The sequence below is a fragment of the Balaenoptera musculus genome, chromosome 14 (genome assembly GCF_009873245.2).
Source record: "Balaenoptera musculus isolate JJ_BM4_2016_0621 chromosome 14, mBalMus1.pri.v3, whole genome shotgun sequence".
Classification (NCBI taxonomy): Eukaryota; Metazoa; Chordata; class Mammalia; order Artiodactyla; family Balaenopteridae; genus Balaenoptera; species Balaenoptera musculus.
The window spans coordinates 35,937,973-35,958,047 of record NC_045798.1 but is presented as its reverse complement, the minus strand read 5'-3'; the positions used below and the strand labels follow the sequence as shown (position 1 = coordinate 35,958,047).

Sequence of the window (20,075 nt, the reverse complement as noted above, 5' to 3'; positions counted from 1 at the left end):
GGCCTCGAGGTGCTTTCAGTGACAGAGAAAACTCCCCAGAGGCAGCCAGGATCGGCGTGGCCGCTTCCTACCGATAAAACCTGGGTGAGGGGGTACAGGCCAGTGTGCGCAGTAAAGGGCCAGTTTTCCCTCAGGCTGCTGCTGGGTCTGCCGTGAGGACCAGGTCAGTGCGAGAGCAGTGTGGGCCAAGGGGACTGTCACTGTCGTTGGGTGGGTTTAGTATAGAGGGGCTGTGCCCTGATGGGCCTGCTCCCGTGGGGGAGGCTGAGCAGGACTTTGAGCCCAAACCCAGGCACCCAGGGCAAACCCAGAGGCTGGTCTGCCTTCATCCGGGCTGTCAGCTTGTCTCAGGAAGGCTGTGATGGTGTCACGTGAACACCGGTGTCTGCTTCTTTCCTCCTCCCAGGGGTCTTCACAGCTCCGTACGACGGGCGCTACCATGATCACGGCCACAACTCACCCCCGAGAGGGACACGTACGTGAGAAGCCGTCCTTTCGGTCGCCAACGCCAGCGTGGCACAGCTGCACACGGCCGGCTACAAGAGAGAATTCCTGGAATACCACCGGCCCCAGGGGGCTCTGCACACTTGTGGGGGCCCGGGGGCATTCCACCTTATCGTGCACTTGAAGGCAGGGGACGGCGTCAACATCGTGGTGACTGGGGGCAGGTTGGCTCACACGGACTTTGACGAAATGTACTCCACGTTTAGTGGGGTTTTCTTATATCCTTTCCTGTCCCACCTCTGAGGTGGCCGGGCAAGGGAAGGGGTTAAGAGTTGTAGGAACTCGGCAGCTTTAATGTATTCAGCGTGTGTGTAACTGGAGCACTGGTCTAGTTTCCTGCGGACACCCCACCACCTCCCCCAGGTAAAGGCCACGCCTGGCTGCCAAGGCAGCGAGGAGTAGACCACGGGCTAACGTCGGAAGCGCCCCTGCCTGCACGCTGGCTCCTCCCCCTGCGTCTCCCAGCTCCCACCTCTGGCTCTGCCGTGGCCTGAGCTCTCTCCGGGTGGCCTGTGCTGGGCCTACAGGGTGCTGACCGCAGAGGCTCCAACTGCTGCCCGGTGGGATCACGCCCTGCTGCTGGAGAAGGACGAGCCGCTGAGAGGAGGCAGAACTGGCACCAGTGGCCAGGCTTTACTGGAGCAGAGCTGTCGCCAGCTGCTTCTGTCTTCACTTACCCTGCATGCGGGAGAAGAGTTTAAACACTGAAGTGGCACGTGCCACCACAGACCTAGGTGGGCAGTGGGCTGGTCCCCAGGTTTGGCTCGCCACCCTCCCTCCCTCCCCCACCCCCGCCCGGGTTTGCCTGCTGAGAGGGGACACAGGAGAGACTGTCATGTGGCTTGTTGGGCTCCTTGAATGACATGTACGACTTAAGTGCAAAGACAGGGAGTGTCAATAAAGATGTAAAACACTTCCAGTTAAGTCTGGTGCCTTCTGGATTGAGAGTTGCTGCTGAAAAGCAAACTACAGTAAATGACTTTGATGGCTGCAGAAAGTAAGCTTGAGTAAATTCATCTCAACCATGCATCTGTTATCCCTCAGCATCCACGCCGTGCACTTGGGGGTTGTTCTTGGCTTGTAAAGACAGACTAGATGTGCTTGGAGGTCAGAGTCCCCATGTGAGCCCCACAGCTGAAAACGGGGCTCCTCCAGGGGGTGCTGAACATTCACATTGAACCTGCAGCTGCCCAGCTCACAGCAGATGCAGCTATAAGGACTCCTGAGCTCCCAGGCAACAAGAGGCCCAAAACAAAACGGACCACACTGAACACCGAGGTCATCTGAGGAAAGCAGGACTCTCCCCGTGGAGAGCATGCTCTGTTCCCAGGAAGCCCAGGCCCCTCACTCCTCTACCAGCAGGAAGCAAACCCTTAGCTCCGCGTGGTCTTTGCTAATCAGGTTGTAAAACCTGTTGGCCAACCAAGTGCCACTGCGGGGAGGCATGTCCCCAGAGCCCTAGGGAAAGATGTGGACAATAGAAACAAGCTTCCTTGGCCGACATCAAGCCACCAAGGTACTCTTATGCTGTAAGAATGCTTTTTCCAGGACTGCTTGCAAATGAGAGCCCAGGGCAGCCGGTGGACAGAGAGAGAGGCCTTCTTCCTCACCCCCTCCACCAGCTAGGGCGAAGGGGCCAAGAACGGAAGGCGGGGCCTCTGTCTGGGGCATGGGGGTGGGGCAGCACACTTGCCCCGTTTCTGCAGCTGGGGGACTGGCTAGCAGTGGCTTCCTAGAAATGACTCATGGGAAAAACCCCACTGCAGTGGAGCATTTTCAGGAAAACCCAGTGGGCACATGCTTCTGCCCTCTCCACCTCACACCCCATTTAAAGACCTTACCTGGTGCCAAAGGGAACAAATGCTCAACAGCCGGAAAGGCAGGGAGCAGACAGAAGGCAGAGAATTACTTTCCTCCACTCCACAGACAGTGCTTAGAGCAGCAAGTAAAACACCCCCTCTGCCGGTCCATCCTGACTCATTTATTGACAACGGAGAAGTTCCGCTCTCTATCCACGACTGCAGCAGGTTCTGCGTTGACTTCAATGGGATGAAAGCTGGACCGTGGTTCACAGGAGTCAGCGTCTGTAGAAGGGAAAGGCTGTCCTCTTGCACAGAGAGAAGCAAGCTGGGCTGAGCTCAGGCTGGGAGGCTTGGAGCAGCTCCTCCAGATGTCAGCGGCCCGGCGCTGTGAGCCTGGGAGTGAGACGCGTGGACCAAGCCTCTGGACTGCAATCAGGCACAAGGTTACAACTTCTGAAACAAGGGGCTGCTGGAAAGAAGGTCAGGGTGCCCCCCGAGAGAAGCAGAGACAGGACCGGGACGTTATGCCCCCACATCTAACATCAGCAAATGGCCTGACGCTTAAATGGTGAAAAACGATAGACGACCAGCGGTAAAGACGGCAAATCAGTGCAAACTTCATTTGACGTCACTCCCGTGTTAGTGCATTAACCTTTCTCAGTGACCCTACCATCTTGAGTTATTTCTCACAATTTGCAGTTTGAAAGGAAAGAAGTATCTGTGATCAGAGACAAGTGAAACATGGCTTTACACGCATCCACACCCACTTCCTAAACATCCACGCGCGCTGTCCCTGTCCCGTCCCATCAACGGGGAAGGACAACGCAGTCTGGTGGCGCAGCGGGGCCATGGTGGACACGGGCTCTCGCGCTCGGCAGGCTCAGTGTGTGCTTAGCCGTCTAGGGGATAAAGATACTCAAATAACATCACATGGGGGGTGTGGTTTTTGATCCAAGATCACTTTGACTCTCCTAACAGCTGATGAAAACATCAGGACGGCTAAGTAGTATTCACCCAGAGGAAGGGTTTAATGCAAGGCGCTCAGGGGACCCCTGAAGGGCTGAGGGCGGCGGAGGAAGCAGCCTGGAGGATGCCAGGGATACTCACTAGAAATCACATGTGTATGAATGGACACGGCCTGGCAGAACCTACAAAGAAAGAGAGGTTATTCCTGTGGGTGTAGCCTCACTCTGGAGTCAGGTTTTATAAAAACAAGCACCAAAAAAAGAAGTCCTTTCTATACACAAATTTAAGTGTCAGCAAAGGGTCAAAATGCTAATTTTATGGAAATTTACAAATTTCTGGCAAGAGTTTTAGAGAAGAGGATTTAATGTCCTCTGAAGGAGAGAGTCAGATGCATTCAGTTTACATTTGTTTATTGTTGTACCATTTTGTTTTGACCATCAAACACTGCACCACAAATAGAGCCATTTAGCTTAAGACAGCTTGTCTTTGCCATAAACTAAGTACTGAACTGATGTTTACAATTAATTTCTGACACCTTAAAAAACTTGTTAGTGGCACTGCTGTGCCTAATAATCAAGTATGTCATCACAGACTGAACGTAATGATTAAATTAAAAGAGTAAGTTTTCCTTCCCTTTAAAACAACAAAAAAGTAGTTTTCACCTGGAAAGAGCACTTAAACAAAAACTCAATCTTTAAACCAGTTTCATTAAACCCAGCATTCCCTAAAACAGAAGGAAAACAAGGCTTCCCAGAGTAACTATGATGATACTTGAAAAGATGATGAACTTCCCTGGGAGAGTCTTTTTCACCAACTTGCAAAACATGAGAGTTTACTCTCTGCCCGTTTTCTTCAGGTCTTGCCTGCAGCTTCAAGGACACACCTCCAGAAGGGCCATGTGCAGCCAAAGGCATGAGTACTTCTTTCGGCTGGTTTAGCTGGCTCTTGTTCCTAGATGTCAACAGCTTTCATTCATGACATCACACTAGTAAGTTTTTTCTTTTTCCAGTTGAAAACTATGCAGATGTTTTAAAGCACAGCAAACACGATACTGACACGTGGGCCAAGTCTGCATGCTCTGGGCCCACGCGTGCACTTCGTAAGCCCTGCAGAGATACAGATGTCAACACTACAGCCATACAAGCTTCAGCACGCGGACACCAAGGCAGATATTCAAGTCAGGTTGGACGGGAAAGAGGGAAAGGGGCCACGGCCATTTCACCAGTGGAGCAGCAGAGAGTGATTAGGGGAGCCCGGTCCACCTCGGCCCCCCCACCGGCCCCCCGGGATGCTGCCCGTCCCCGAAGGCAGCGAGAGGCCGCTGCTCCTTCCTCAGCTCCCATCAGAAGGGTCTGTGTACACACACACTCGAGGGCATCTCTCTTTCACAGAAAGAACAAATGTCATTTGTACCAAATGGCAATGGATTTTCAGCACAAACTTCATACTTTCTTAACACTATAGTAATAGTAATCATCTACTTTCAGCAAGAGGGACTCCTTTAAATAAGGAAAAAGACTCAGGTTAATTAGCATATGTACCCACTGGATCAGTCTGCGGTGACAAAATGACAAAGTCTAGTGCTGATGGCCCCCGGGCAGAGGGGTCAGCCACCCTCAGTGCAGGGCCGGGAGACCTGGGTTCCCAGGTTCGACCCTCTAAGATGCCCCTGTGTCCAGAGAGAAGAGCTTATCGAGAAAAAGAAAGTGTCTAGTCAGAAACTCTTTAAAGGACAGCCAACAAAGGACTACAGAAGGTGTGTTATCAAGATTTCCGTACCGCACATAGCAAAGCCCTACGAAGCTCAGGGTAACTGCCTAAAGCAAACGTGGGGCGACAGGCCGATGGCATCTATGAGATGAAGTAACTGCAGGGCCACCATACGAGGAATTGATTTCACTAACTGGGCAGAACTTCATACAAACACAACCTACTTTCCCTGACCCTGTACATAAATAAATTCTTTAAATGATGAGTCCTTGAGCTGTTCACGGTGGGACGGTTTGCACCGGAGGAAGCATATGTGGCTCCGCCAGCCTCTGCCGCTGACAGCTGCATTCCGGGGACGGTGCCATCGTCCCTGCACCCAACAGCACTGGGAAACACGGCTCAACTGAGTCAGGGACTTTCAACTCTCCACTCTGGAAAATAACCGCCCCCATTTCCCCAGCTCTAGATCAGTTATTATTTCGGTGGAGCAAACTACAAGGAGATGTGCCCCCTGCCAAACCAGCACAGGGAAAGCACAGGTGGGAAGGGAAACCATGGGGGCCGGGGGCTGTGTCTGCACTGCTCTGCAGTATTCCCATTGGGCGCCCACCCTCCACCCTGGAACCTGCTCCCTGCTTTCTCACCCAGCGCAGGGCTGTGTGTGGGCACTGCTGGTCCCAGGAAAGCCTCCTCTCTAACAGTTCTCTCGATTTTAACACCAAGGGGACTGTCCACACCCAGCCTCACCTCTGCAGGCTCGTGCCCACAGCTCTGCAGAGGCTTGTGGACAGAACCCCCCCTTCCCTGGGGCGGCCTGCTCGGGTCCGACAAGAGCTCGTCACAACCAGGCTGGGACACTGGGCTGCAGGCAGGGGGACGGAGAACGGACCCTTCCCAGGACCCGTCACAAGTGCCCATCTGCATTTCCAAGGCCTCCCTGAGAACAGAGCTGTTCCTTGCCGTTTAACCAACTCCTGCTGCTAGGACGGCTCTTACGGGCATCACATACATCCTGCAAGACCTGCTCCTTCCTTCCGGTCTGAGACACGACACCTCAGTTCAGGTCCCCACCGTGGAATAAGTCACAGGTGAGAAGGCAATGATATAAGGACCTCATGTTCCCCCGAAGCCCACGTTTGTCACCCTGGGGCCCGAGCCAAGTGTCCCGTTTCCGTGGAGCAGAGAGGGAGGAGCCCACAGAAGAAATGTGCACGGGCGGTTTGGACCAACATCACCAACTGGACCCTGATCCCCTGAAGTAAGCCCTCCTTTTTAGAGAGAAACACTCTCAACTGCCCAGTGGAAATTAGAACACTTTACTTTGTGCAACGCTTTGGTCCACTCTTAGCTTCTTTTTTCTTCTTTTTAAATTATGCAATTAAAGGAGCACCCAGCACACAACAGAGCGCGTGGGAGGACCGGCCAGTGACAGGAGCCCAGGCCTCCGTCCTCAGGCCCAAGCTCCCCTCGCGGCTCTGGCCGCGGCACCCCACAGCAGCCCCTCAGGGCCCGGGAGGGGGAAGGGGAAGGCAGTCCAGCCCCAGCAGCTTTCCCGTCCCTGCTGGTGCCCGACTGTCAGCACGTCTTGTCCCACACCTGTGGCCGGGAGGGGACCCCCCCCCGCCATGTCCTCTGTCCAGCAGAAGGGCTGGTCACCTTCCCTTGCTGCGAGGCCTCAGGCCAGGTCGTCCAGGTCCACCTCAGGGATCGGGTCTCGCCAGTAGCAGAAGGAGCTGAACTCCGGGCAGGGAAAGGCAGAGTTCTGTTCCTTGTTGAGAAGTGGGAACACGTGTTCCACGAGCTCGCTCAGTCTGTGATACCTGGCAGGAGGAATTGGGGAGGAAACACACCAGCTGTTATTCATCAGTTGATCTGCGAGCACAAACTGTAGGTTGTGCAGCCAGTTACTCAGATTCCCCAGATGGGAAGGATCCCAGACAGGCCTCCTTCTCAGGGCACCACCTCCCTCTTCGAAGTCTAGGCTCCTCAGCAATTCCCCCAACAGCTACGGCAGAGGAGAAGATACCCCGGCAGAGGGGAAAGCCTCCAAAGGCAGGTGCAGTTCTGATTCTTGGCCCCTGGCTGCAGGGCTCCAGGCTGAGAAGTGGGAACGCACTTACGATGACTTGTTTCCTTTGGTCCTTTCTTGTATCAGCTCACCCTTGGGGTTCACGGTGAAGATCCTGCAGTCTGGAACTCCAACTTGTGTGTAAGCATAGACATCCTGCAGCAGAAAACACGGGGCAGGGTGATTACGGAGCAAAGAAATGAGGAGACAGTCCTGCGGTTCCTGCGAGCCAGAAGAATCGCCTTGACAGGAGACAGCGTATGGAAATCACGTGGAGCTGGCGCGGCGCAGCTTTGCCGCTGGAGCCGAGCTTTAGACACATACAAACTGAAGAGCGGAGCCACCGCAGCAGAGGGCGCTCGGGAAGCCAGAAAACTTGGACGCCATGGAGACGCCAGGGGCCCCGGAGCAGGAGAGGGGAAGCGGTAATCAAGGGGGGCCCTCGAGACCTGGTTCTGGGGCGAATCCAAGGCTCGGCTTAGAATCACTCAGAACATGAGTCGGAACTGCTTGAGGAAATGGAACTGAAGCCACAGAGACAGAGGGCGTGCCCTTTGTCACACACCTACCTTCTGGGGCACATCTCCTCTGACAGGCCCTTCCCAACCGCTGGAGAAAATTTACAAAGACAAAGTGAAAGCCTACTCAGCAGAACAGACATTCATTGTGCCTATACAACTGGTCTGAGAATTAACACAGGGCTATACCCTAAAAGTACACTCCTCTGACTTTCACACACCGCATCCGAACGTGTAGCCCAGAAGACACACTTACATTTGGACGGTTTCCAAAGGCCGCATAGAAGGGCTGCTTAGACGGGGCAAAGAGATTCTTGATATCATTTAGACACTCAATTTTGAACTTCTCTGGTTTCTTTTCTATTACTTCCCTAGGAGAAGAAAATACAATCACCAAATCCAAAATGGTAGTTTTCCTTGGTATGTGGTCCTAAAAAGATTTTATAGTGCTCACAACCACCCAATTTTTTTAATCCTTCATAACCAGTATCTTTCTCCTTCTTTGCCAACCTGACTTCTCAACCGTGTCTGACACAGACCAGGTGACCTATGTGTGAGTTAGAACCATACGGAACCAAGATGCAGAAGCTCCGCAACAGATACAGTCGCGTCAGGCCCCCGTGTGCGCGCAGGTGCACGCACACACACGCATACGCACACAGAGGCACCTGTGGAAGGCGGAGAACAGGCTGCTGGGGGACAGCATCAGGGGGCCGCGGGGCAGGATCGTGCCCTTGTCGTTGACCCAGTGCAGGTAGCCGCGGGTCATGTCGGCCATGCCGATGGCGCGGGCGGAGCAGTATAGGAACTTGTAGCCATTCCTGAAAGAGAACACGTCCTGTTTAGCCCGTGTGCTTTGGCTAAAGGGGGAAAAATGTGTTTTTCTTTTTAAAGGCCCAAATAAAGTTCCTCTCATTTACTATGAAAATCAAATTCTTAAATTTAATAGAAAAATTGTTAGGATTATAAAGATCTCACCATTCCATCAAAGACACCCTGGGGGGAAAATGGAGGTACATGCAACTAGGGATTATGCTAAATTTACAAGTAATGATATAGCTTCAGCATCTGGTCCATGGAAGCCAAATTGCAAAACAGACAAAAATTTGAGGTTATCTTTAAACGATCTGTTATAGATGAAAGATACAAAGAATTTTACTTGTATAGGCAATTTCCAGAATGCAAATCATTCTATAAAACAAGGAGCAAAACTTTACCTGGGTAACTGACATACTCATAATTTTCATATTATGACATTTTCAACTTGTACTTAAGACACTGTAATTCTGCAGATAAACTTAACTCATAGGTACTGGGATCCCACAAAGGCCACGGCACTATTTTCTCACAAAAAAAAGTACTCTGACAGAGAGGACCCCATGGTAAATTGATTCCCCCATGCATGCATGTATTACCTACTTCAAGAAATACAATTAAAAATACTCAAAAAACCAAAACTGAAAATTGGCTCTCTTGTTAAATTACAGCTAAAACCCCCAAGTACAGCTATGATTATAGACACAGGCAGTGCCTACAACCCACAGCCCTGTGAAAACAAGATGACGAGGTTACCACGCATAAGAGCGCATACCATGCCAGGCACAGAGCCCCTGTCCCACAGACGGTGGCTCACACTTTCCCCCGCGTGAGGCTCTAGGAAGGGGTGCGAAAGGAGAGCGGGAACAGCTGGCTCATGAACAAGATTCCTGTGGGCTGGCTGATGAACACTCTCTTTCTATAGTTCAAGCAAAATTCTAGCTCACCAGACACGTGGGTCGGGATACCTACTCGTTGATGGAATGGTAGAGCTTTGCGATACCCTGATGAGTCCAGTCTTTACCCAGCTGTGGAAGGATCTGTCCTAAAGCATCAGACCTAAGAGGACAGAAACAGAAAAAGGTATCAGGAATCAAGCATATAAAGCCAAGTGTTTACCTATTTAGTTAAATACCAGCTGCCAGCAGCTGCCAGATGGGGGAGGGGTGGAGGGACAATCCCCAAAGGCGGTTTCCTTGGCCTGTGCACAGGAGACAAGGACCCCACCAGGAGCTTCCAGAAGAGCCATCAGACATGAGGGAATTGACAACCACACATCCTGTTTTTCTCCTCCCTAATCTCAACAGCTTCTTCCTCCCCCCCATACCAGAATTTGGAAACCAAATAACTAAATCCTCCCCGAAGTTATCATTATTATTATTTTTTTTGGCTGCGCTGCACGGCCTGCGGGATTCTCAGTTCCCCAACCAGGGACTGAACCTGGGCCACCGCACTCGTAACCACTGGGCCTCCAGGGAATTCCCCAAGTGTTATTTTTGACGTTACGTCTGTACAGTCCCACCTATTTCCTCCCTCCATAACATGATTCTGTGGGGACCGCACTCAGGACGTCTCAGTGTGTATAGTTTAAAAACTCTCCTGATGGTGGCTGGTTGCCCAGGTGAGGGACCCACCCCCCGCCTACCACACACTGAGCTGGGCGCCCTTCCCTGTCACCCCAAGGCTCCTGCTTACTTGGTTATCGTCCCGTCGATGTCAGAAATGATGACCTTGTCGTTCCAGTCCCACAGGTAAATGGTCCCCGCACAGCGGCAGGTGCCTTGATACTGGGTTGTAATGCTAAACACGACGTCATTTGGGCCGTCTTGGAGCTTCAGTTTTGCCTTTTATAAAAAGTATAAGAATAAACAAAATCAGAGACTTTTAAAAATTCATGGCACATCACTTTGATGGAATTACATGCAACAATTAAGTCACACTTGCCAGGAATACGTGGTCAGAGAAATTGCTTATGACACAATGTTACGTGAAAAAGGATCCCAGCCTCTTAAATATATAAATGTGTGTGTGTGTGAACACAGAAAGAATGGACGGAAATACACAAGACATAGTAACTGTTAACAAAAAAAAAAAGCAAAGAAAATCAGCAGAAAACACAGTTTTGGAACAGAATCTGAACATTCCCCAAACCAGCAGCAGCGTCTTGGGACCCCAGCTCAGGAAGGATGGCCCAGGGCTGCGCCCGTGGCTCACACGAGCCACTGCCTGAACCATGTGTTAGGTGCCAGGCACTTTTCTGATCACAACCACCCCCCCACCCCCCCACTGCCAACCTTTTCCTCTGTACCCGGGACTGCCCTGGAGCACAGCAGGACAATTTCATGTTGAAAATGGGTGGTAGTCAGGGAGCGGGAAATAAACAGGAAGGGGGAAAAATGCATCCAAGTAAGAAAACGTCATTTCCCTATGGCTGTGGCTCCTAAAAGACAGTGTGTGGCCCAGTGCCGGGCCAGATGTATAAGATTCATCCTGGAAACAGGCTGAGAACACAGATGCCCTGGTTCACTCCCAGACACGGAGGTGGGAGGCCCGGGGCTGGAGGAGGAGGAAGCGTGCTGCAGGTCCTCAGGTGGTCCTGGTGGTCCCGGTGTGAGGGACGCTGCTCTCCCGGACGTATGTGAGCATTTCCACGACCACACGCTGGGCCGCGTGTGTAAGGCTTGGGGCCAGGTGGACAGGAGAGGAGACCCGTCGAGTTAAACAGTTACTGAGCTCATGTGACTTGGATCCACCCAGACCACATGCAACTCACGATCTGGTCTGAGGACAGACGAAGAGACTTCTTATAGGAGGTGGTGCTGCTGTGGCTCGGCGGCTCCGTAGGGATGGGGTCCACTTGGATGGATTCTTCCAGCTCCTGGGACCCCTCGTCACTCGATGAGTCTTCCTCAGCCGGCCTGTTCAACACAACCCCGTTACTGAAGAGGCAGCAGGACGTTTTACAGACGACAGCTTTTCATTTAGGATCAAGAAGAGAAAGAGATCCCAAATCCATTCTAGGAGGAGCCCTTCCCCAGACCCAGGGTCCACACCGGCGTATCCCTCTCCTCCCTCTACGACTGGCCGGCGGTGACTCGCCCACTGTGACTGGCCATTTTCTGCTACAACCAGTGAATGCTACTAGGTCCGCTGATTCTTGTTGAAAGGGATATATATGTATGTTTCTAAAGATACACATCTTTAGAATCTTTCTTAGTGATTTAAGAAACTAACAAGATTTTATACAGTCCTTTCAAAAGAAGAGGGTAAAGAGCAAGAAGACAGATAAACCTGTGTTTAGAGAACACAGAAGAGAAAAGAACCTGATGGGGGAAGAAACAGGGCAGCACCTCCCCGCGGGGCAGCCAATCCACACGTCTAAGGCGGCTCTACTCCTTCCAAGAAATGAAAGGGACCCACGCCCAACTCAGGTCCTGTTACGTCTCCCCTGCTGTGCCTGACAGCCAGGGAGCAGGGCACCAGGGACGGCACATCTCACAATTTCGCAACATCTGCTTCCCAAAGGCCTGCATTTCAGGGCATCCGAGTCCACGGCTCCGGGACAGGAGCAAGGTACTCAGGAAGCAGTGAGGAGTATATTTACTCTAAGCTGATGAGATAGTACGTACACACACACACACACACACACACACACACACACACAATTTGGCCATGCTACACGGCATGGCTTGCGGGATCTTGGTTCCCTGACCAGGGACTGAACCCGGGGCCCCAGCAGTGAGAGTGCTGAGTCCTAACACTGGACCGCCAGGGAAGTCCCGAAGCTGATGATATTTTTTAAAGAAAAGCGAAAGTCATCATCTGCTAACTGAGCAGCAGAAGGAAGCCACCGACTGTCATGCACGTCCACAGGACAAAGACATTTCTGACTAAGAACTAAACACAACGGCCAACATCAGCTTGAATGCAATGGCCGAGGCGGGGGAGCCTGGAGAGACCGGGGGCCCCCACCTGCCACTGGCCGGCTCCTTCGCGCTCGACGGCCGGTCGATGGGTGGCGGCTCCTCCGATTTCCCTTCCTTGGTCTCTGGCAGCTGGAACGGCAAGATAACAATGACAATGTGCAGTTCTCCCCCTACGGTCAAGCAAAAATTCATCAGTAGCTCTCTCCAGGAACGAGCAAAACCGCTTTCTGAATCCACAACTTAAAAACGCTTAAGAAACAAACTTCCTCTAGTTTGAGCCAAAAGGACGGACACCTGAGAGAGAAGTCGTATGCTGTTTGTGCAAAAAGCTGCCGCCACAAAGTCAGGGGCAGGAGTTGTTGAGAGAGCACCAGCTCAGTCACACAGTATAATACAACTAGGTGCATGGCAGGGATGCTGGACCTGCAGAACAGAGGGGACTGATGCCCCACCCTCCAGCGGGGGAAGGTGGCAAGCTCTGGCTTCCATCCGGTGACGCAGCGCGGTGGAAAGGGCATAAGCTCTGGGCGTAGACTTAAGGTCACACCCCAGCTCCAGCCCTCAACCAGTTATGTGCCCTCAGTCAAGTTATATCACCTCCTCGTGCTCCAGTTTCCTCACCTGTAAAACAGGAATCCAAACACCTATACTGTTGGGCTGTAGTAAAGGTGAGAGGTAATGCATGTGAAGCACCTAGCATCAGACTTGCACATGTAACTGTTCAAACATGGGGACTACTATTATTAAAAGAGGATTATGTGGCCCAACTTGACTTGTGCTTGGCAAAAAGGTTTTTTTTTTTTTTTTTTGAATAAACCAAAGATTCACTTCTTTTCAGCCCATGGAAAGGACCACCTCCAGCTCAGTTACCTGTTTGGTTATGCTCTCTCTCTTACGCCAAAACCACCAGCGACCAGATTTCTTTGGCATCTTATCTTTGACCCAGGACTCAACTGTGGCCTGAAAACAATCAACACAGGTGAGTCTAGCCATCTGTCAGTCACAAGGCACTCGACTCCTTTCAACCATTAACGTACAGGACGGTGAGCAACGCTTTCCACACCTCCCAGACTCCTCTGAAAGACGGACCGTGTCCTCTTTTGTGGCAGTTCTGTGGTATGAGATTGGGTGGTCTGGCTACCTACGTAGGAGCAGCCCTCTTAGGGGCTGGCAGGCAGCCTGCTCTCATTTCTCTGCCCGTGGGGAATGTGGTTCTCGTGAGTTATGAGGACCAGCTAGGCTGATGATGTCGTCTTGGTGGACAGATTCAAAGCGAAGCTTTAGGTTCTACATGACAGACTTTTTAACCACAAGCTGAATGGATCACACCCATGCCACGCTTCTGGTGGCCACGTCACCCTCTTCTTGCTGCTTCTTTCCATGTTAATGGGAGGAAATGTTTTCATTTATTCTATATTTAACTAACAATCAGTAAAATCTCTCAACCTTTATATACCACCAGAAACCAGTATAAATATCTAGTAAAAATGGCAAAGATATGGCAGCCCAGCTAATTTCCTACACTTTGGGGTATGAGATAATTTGAGTGATAATATTAATTTTAGAATATTAAATAAAACTGAACAGTACCCAGTTTAGAAATATGCACATCCGGATTTTTCGAAGCGCTACATGCTGTCGATACCTCTGAGGGGGCAACAAACAGTGGAGCAGCTCACCTTAGGTAAGCTCTTCTGGAAGACCTGCAGGCTGAGGATCATGGGAGCCGCCAACGCCCAGTTGTAGTACCTGTGAGAGTAAAACCGTGCAAGGCCATCACACAAGAGAGGAGAGGGCGGGAGGGAGAAATACCACATAAAATGCCTTATTCTCTCCAATGAAAAGATGATCAGCTCAGTTGCTTGCCACATAAGTAATCTTTGCTTCAAGCCAAACTTCAAGCCAAACTTTGGGTGGGCCAAAAGGTTTGCTCGGTTTTTTCCGTAGGATGGCTCTAGTAGCACTCAGTTGTCTTTAACTTCATTTGAAACAATTTTGTTAGATTGTATTGTGACAGGTGTCACATCAGCATGCATTTAAAAAAAGACTTATGGGGTTTCCCTGGTGGCGCAGTGGTTAAGCACCCGCCTGCCAATGCAGGGGACACGGGTTTGATCCCTGGTCCAGGAAGATCCCACATGCTGAGGAGCAACAAAGTCCGTGCGCCACAACTACTGAGCCTGCGCTCTAGAGCTTGTGAGCCACAACTACTGAGCCCGCACGCCACAACTACTGAAGCCCACACACCTAGAGCCCGTGCTCTGCAACAAGAGAAGCCACCGCAATGAGAAGCCCACACACCACAACGAAGAGTAGTCCCCACTCGCTGCAACTAGAGAAAGCCCGCGTGCAGCAACGAAGACCCAACGCAGCCAAAAATAAATAAATAAATAAATAAATTTGAAAGAAAGAAAGAAAGACATCAAAATTGGTGAATTTTTGTGTAGCCATTTTAACACTGAAGATGGAAGAAAAAAGCAACATTTTCAGCATACGCTTTATGATTTCAAGAAAGGTAAAAATGCAACTGAAACGCACAAAAAGATTTGTGCAGTGTATGGAGAAGGTGCTGTGACTGACTGAACGTTTCAAAAGTGGTTTGTGAAGTTTCGTGCTGGAGATTTTCGCTGGATGATGCTCCACAGTCAGGGTAGACCAGCTGAAGTTGACAGCAATCAAACCAAAACCATAATTGAGAACAATCAACGTTATACCACATGGGAGACAGCTGACATACTCAAAATATGAGTATGAAAATCATTTGCACCAGCCTGGTTATGTGAATCGCTTTGATGTTTGGGTTCCACATAAGTTAAGGGAAAAAAACCTTCTTGACCATATTTCTGCATGTGATTCTCTACTGAAATGTAATGAAAACGTTCCGTTTTTAAAGCAAATTGTGATGGGTGATGAAAAGTGGATACTGTACAACAATGTGGAACGGAAGAGAGCGTGGGGCAAGCGAAATGAACCACCACCAACCACACCAAAGGCCAGTCTTCATCCAAAGAAGGTGATGTTGTGTATATGGTGGGGTTGGAAGGGAGTCCTCTATTATGAGCTCCTTCTGGAAAACCAAATGATTAATTCCAACAAGTACCTCTCCCAATTAGACCAACTGAAAGCGGCACTTGACGAAAAGCGACCAGAATTAGTCAACAGAAAACGCGTAATCTTCCATCAGGATAACACAAGACCGCATGTTTCTTTGATGACCGGCAAAAACTGTTACAGCTTGGCTGGGAAGTTCTGATTCATCTGCCACATTCACCAGACACTGCACCTTCGGATTTCCATGTATTTAGGTCTTTACAAAATTCTCTTAATGGAAGAAAATTTCAATTCCCTGGAAGACTGTAAAAGGCACCTGGAACAGTTCCTTGCTCAAAAAAGATAAAAAGTTTTGGGAAGATGGAATTACGAAGTTGCCTGAAAAATGGCAGAAGGTAGTGGAACAAAAGGGTGAATACGTTGTTCAATAAAGTTCTTGGTGAAAATGAAAAATGTGCCTTTAATTTTACTTAAAAAACCGAAAGCACTTTTTGGCCCACCCAATATAAAACAGAGTAGCATTTCAACACATCATTTGAAAATAAAGCTGAGGCTTTTACCTTCACTTCAAAGTCACTCACTGCCCATTAGCTCGTTTATGTGAAATGTCATATTTTATAGCGAGAAAGACTGTAATGGTTAAAAACAGCACTTGGGGAAAAAAACCTGCAAGAGTATTTAATAATTACAAAAGCAAGAGTATTTACCGGTTATATATCCGTATTACAAGGTTGGGATTGTCTATAAGTCCAGGGTTTTCTGCAAATTCATGGTAAGTAATGATATGCTCCATAAATTTCTCTGCAGTGTAAAACAATAATTATCCATTTGGTTAGAGATTACATAAATAAATACCCATATGAGATTATCACAATACTCTCTACATTGAAGGGACTGTAAGATAAAAAAAAAAGTCCTTTAAAACAAACAAACAAAAAACCCAACAACTAACTTTTCTATATGCATCAAAAGCAAATGTCAGACACTTGAGGGGTTTTTTTCCCCAGGACAAGAAAGAACACTTCTTTTCTACTCCCCCTCTGCTACCACTCCTCCCGCAGATGGGAAAAAACAAAACCCAAAACCAAAAACCAACCAACCAACCAACCAAAGAAAAACGGGAGAAAGGGATAAACCAGGACTCCTAGGAAAATAGATTACAGATGTGGCGAGAGGGAGGAAGATATGAAGGCACAGACGTGCACACACTCCACTCCATAACCAGTGAAAACTGTGAGCTTCGTTCTTCTAACCAGGAGAGACTGCATAACTGGGGAATGCTCGTGGGGGTCTTACAGCGTTAAGTGCACAAGTACAAGCTACGTTAGAAAAAACAATCAAAACATTTTACAATGCTTGGAGGAAAAAAACCAAACACACACCAGAATTTGGCGTAGGGTCTCGTCAAGAAATAAATGCCAAGCTCTGGCAGAATAAACGAGAACTGTGCATGAATTTCTGTATGCTGATCGCAACCCTGCGCTCTAACGCAGGCCAACAGAGACAATTCTCCCTGGGGTTGTTCCTCCTGGCAATCTGTGTATTTATTACTTTTACTGGCCATTTCTGTCTCCCCCAATGACAAACTCTACCTAAGTGAACAATATTCTTTTTAAGTATAAATTTTATCGTTTATATAAATTGTATATCCCCTCCTCCACCTATATTTTTTAAAGTGAAGGCTTATGAGGATTATAATTAAAATGTGACCTATTTAACTTTGTCCCTAGAAGGAACCACTGGCCATAATAACACGCTCTTAATTTCTAGCAAAAAGTAAAACAAACAAATAGAATTAAGAGGTGGAAAAGAGGCACAGTGATCACCCCGTGACCCTAAGAAAAAGAAGATTCAGGGAAGCACAGACGTGAGGCTCAGGGTGCCTGGCCTGCCACATGCAGAAGATGAAGGATGATGTTAGTTGTAAAAAGAAAATCTTTCCTTAGAGGAAAGTCCATCAGGGGCCACTAGCCAAACCGAGAAAACGTTAAGAAGAGTTCAGTTTACAAAAGGAGGGAAAGCTAGAAAGGCCAAAGAACTTGGGACAGATGTACACACGGCTGCTCAAGCCACAGCAGAGTCGTCTGAACCGGCTCCGCTAAGCAGCTCCCTTGTCTTGAGCACCTTTACTCTCCTGGACCAACTCTCAAGACGAGACAGAAAGTAACCCCTTCCACCTTCAGCCAGAAACATCCATCTACTCAGAAGACCACCAGTTCTGGCAGCCTCAGGCCCTCCTCTCCTGTCTCAGGCTCGGGGCAGCCAGGCCCCAGTCCCACAACTATCCTTCCAACCACCTTACAGAAGAGACGGCGGCCAGAGCTGCGCTGACCCCGGCCGCCCAGCAGGCGGGCCGCCCGAGACCTCGGCCCCAGACACGCGACCTCTCCCACTCACTTACCTGTGGCGTCACCCCAACACGAGGTACCTAAGTGAAGGGCCAAGAGTCCGACAGCAGAGGGGGACCCCAGTGACCTGCACAAGACCCCGCGAGCTGGATTCCCACGACGGCTCGAGGCCGCCTTCTCAGCGGGGCAGGCGTGGCTGCCGGCCTACCTTTAGAAATCTCTCCGTTCTCACTGAGGCCGCCGCAGAGGGACAGGGTGACGTCGGGCAGGTCCATGGCAGAGTCCGAGAGGCACTCGGTGCCGCTGTCGGCGGCCGCGCTGCCCACAGACTGTGGGGACTGGGAGCCAGAGAGCGTGTCGGCCTCGGGCCACTGCCTGGAGCCGGGCTCCGACTCGCTGCGGGAGAAAAGCATGGCCTTCACACAACCGCCCGCCTTCCCAGCTTTCCAACCACGGGGCTCCCCGGGCGCTTTGAATAGGAGCAGGCTGACCTGGCATCGGACGCGGCTTTCCTTAGGGAGTGCTGAGCACCCTATCACAGATGACACTAAAATAACCTAATGGCACTGCTGAGGAATCAACTGAATACAGTGAACACGTCACAAACATCACTACCGTCATTCACAATAATGCAAACTTTTCAAAGATGGCCGTTCTGACTTAAAGGGGTATAAGCATTTATTTACATCTGTATGATGAAAATGACAGAGTAATTAAGAAAAATCTGATGTTTGAAAACCTTTTGATCTTAACTTTCTAGAAAAAGCTGCAGTGCTATTTACATCCTGTAGAAAATGCTGTAGCCCAAGGTTGTATTATTTTTAAAAACAAGGCTTTTCTAAATCATCTGTAACTTCACAAAATAGAACAAAGAAATTAACCAAGTGAAAATTCTCAGGAGCCTAGACACACCTCAAGAAAGAAATGTACTGAGAAACTAGAAATAAGCTGTTCTTACACTAGTGAGCTCCAGAACCAAAGTCGAGGGTATTCAATATTTTCACTTTTCTAAATAAGGCACAGAAGCTAGGTTTTAGAAGCTGATCCTAAAGGAAACTTTCTGTAATGGAGCGTAAGTTTGAGAGAAAAAAACCAAGGAAATGGCGCCGTAAGTCTCTTAGTCATGAATGTTTACTGCTCTATTTCAATGTCACATTGAAATACCGTTCTAGAATTTTCAAATTCTTTTACTTTTTTTAAAAAAAAGCCAGTACATGAATGTATGCTATCCAGTGAAGTTATATGATCTTTAGGAAAAAATCTGAAATTTGAACAGTAGGTGGCAGCAGAGCACAGATATGTCATAAATATAAAGCAGTTTCGAACATGAGCATGTTTTGTATTTGAGCCTTTGAAGACAACTTTAGGTTTTTGGGAATCAGGTTTTTGGGAATTCTCTCTCCCAAAGAGCAATGTACACACATATCACAATATTGAGATCAATCGGATCAACAGAATGTGTTCCTCACTGAAAATGGTGAAGAAGCCAAAGCCACATAAAGCAGCAAAACCTGCTGTTATGCTGGGGTCCCAGTGCAGGCCGACCCCTGGGGTAAAACACAAACACCCTTGTCTTCAACCTCCTAGGCACACGGCTAGGTCCCCCTGCAGTCACGTGTGGCCACTTGATCAGATGACTGAGCTGTCCATGTGGACAGAAGGCGTGTGCTGTGTCCTTCCCAAGCTGGGCCCCTGAATAAACTGCCCCGTGTGATCCTCTCCTTTCCCCACTGAGGCCCCGGAGGGCATGGTGGAGTCTCAGGATGGAAGGAGCTTGTGCTCCTGAGCCCCTGTGTGCAAGGCCTCCCACCAAACACCAGTACTAGAACAGCATCACGTGAGCAAGAAATAAACTGCTGTGGTCAAGCCACCAAGTCTTGAGTTTTATCAGTCAGAGCAGCTGGTGTGACCCTCACCGACGCCACCACTTAAATACAGAGGACCCACCTGACTCAACAGGCCGCCAAACCCATGAGACTGATGTGATTTAGGGTAAAGTTGAGCTCTAATTACAAATACTGGCTATTCAGTCAAGACGGCAATGGTCACGATGATAAAACAAATGCTTACGAGCATTTCAATAATCTCACTGTCTCTAAATGTTTATGAATGTCTCAAGAAACAACCAGCTTCTGAGGTAAGAGGCCTGCTTGGTGAATGGCAACGGCCCCAGATGGTGAAGTTATAACAGCACAGGGAGGCCCCACTGCAGTAGTCACGCTTCCCCGTTTTTTAAAAGGGAAACTAAGAAATCTGTCTTAGGAATCCCAGTGTAAATAAATGATTAAGGACTGGGAGATTGGAAACAAAGAGATAATTTTAAGACAGCTTACATTTTAACTTTCTTATTGGGAAAAAAAAAAAAA

General features: G+C 49.4%; 2 protein-coding genes across 4 annotated transcripts in view; one reads left to right on the top strand and one right to left on the bottom strand.

Annotated features, from left to right (window-relative positions):
- EMILIN2 (elastin microfibril interfacer 2) overlaps window positions 1-1,440 on the top strand; it is a 51,023-nt gene extending 49,583 nt beyond the window's left edge. Inside the window, exon 8 of the mRNA XM_036823719.1 lies at window positions 407-1,440. Coding sequence (XP_036679614.1) covers window positions 407-483 — 77 coding nt within the window. The 3' untranslated portion in view covers window positions 484-1,440. The remainder of the gene's footprint in view (window positions 1-406) is intronic.
- A 4,820-nt stretch (window positions 1,441-6,260) lies between these two features.
- Window positions 6,261-20,075, bottom strand: part of LPIN2 (lipin 2) — an 81,036-nt gene continuing 67,221 nt past the window's right edge. For all 3 annotated transcript variants that reach the window (XM_036823721.1, XM_036823720.1, XM_036823723.1), the window contains 12 exons: window positions 17,918-18,105; window positions 16,069-16,162; window positions 13,990-14,059; window positions 13,181-13,270; window positions 12,357-12,439; window positions 11,158-11,302; window positions 10,080-10,228; window positions 9,357-9,443; window positions 8,237-8,389; window positions 7,825-7,939; window positions 7,103-7,206; window positions 6,261-6,802 (listed from right to left, as the gene is read on the bottom strand). In XM_036823721.1, the coding sequence (XP_036679616.1) occupies window positions 6,658-6,802; window positions 7,103-7,206; window positions 7,825-7,939; window positions 8,237-8,389; window positions 9,357-9,443; window positions 10,080-10,228; window positions 11,158-11,302; window positions 12,357-12,439; window positions 13,181-13,270; window positions 13,990-14,059; window positions 16,069-16,162; window positions 17,918-18,105 (1,423 nt within the window). In that variant the 3' untranslated portion in view covers window positions 6,261-6,657. The remainder of the gene's footprint in view (window positions 6,803-7,102; window positions 7,207-7,824; window positions 7,940-8,236; window positions 8,390-9,356; window positions 9,444-10,079; window positions 10,229-11,157; window positions 11,303-12,356; window positions 12,440-13,180; window positions 13,271-13,989; window positions 14,060-16,068; window positions 16,163-17,917; window positions 18,106-20,075) is intronic.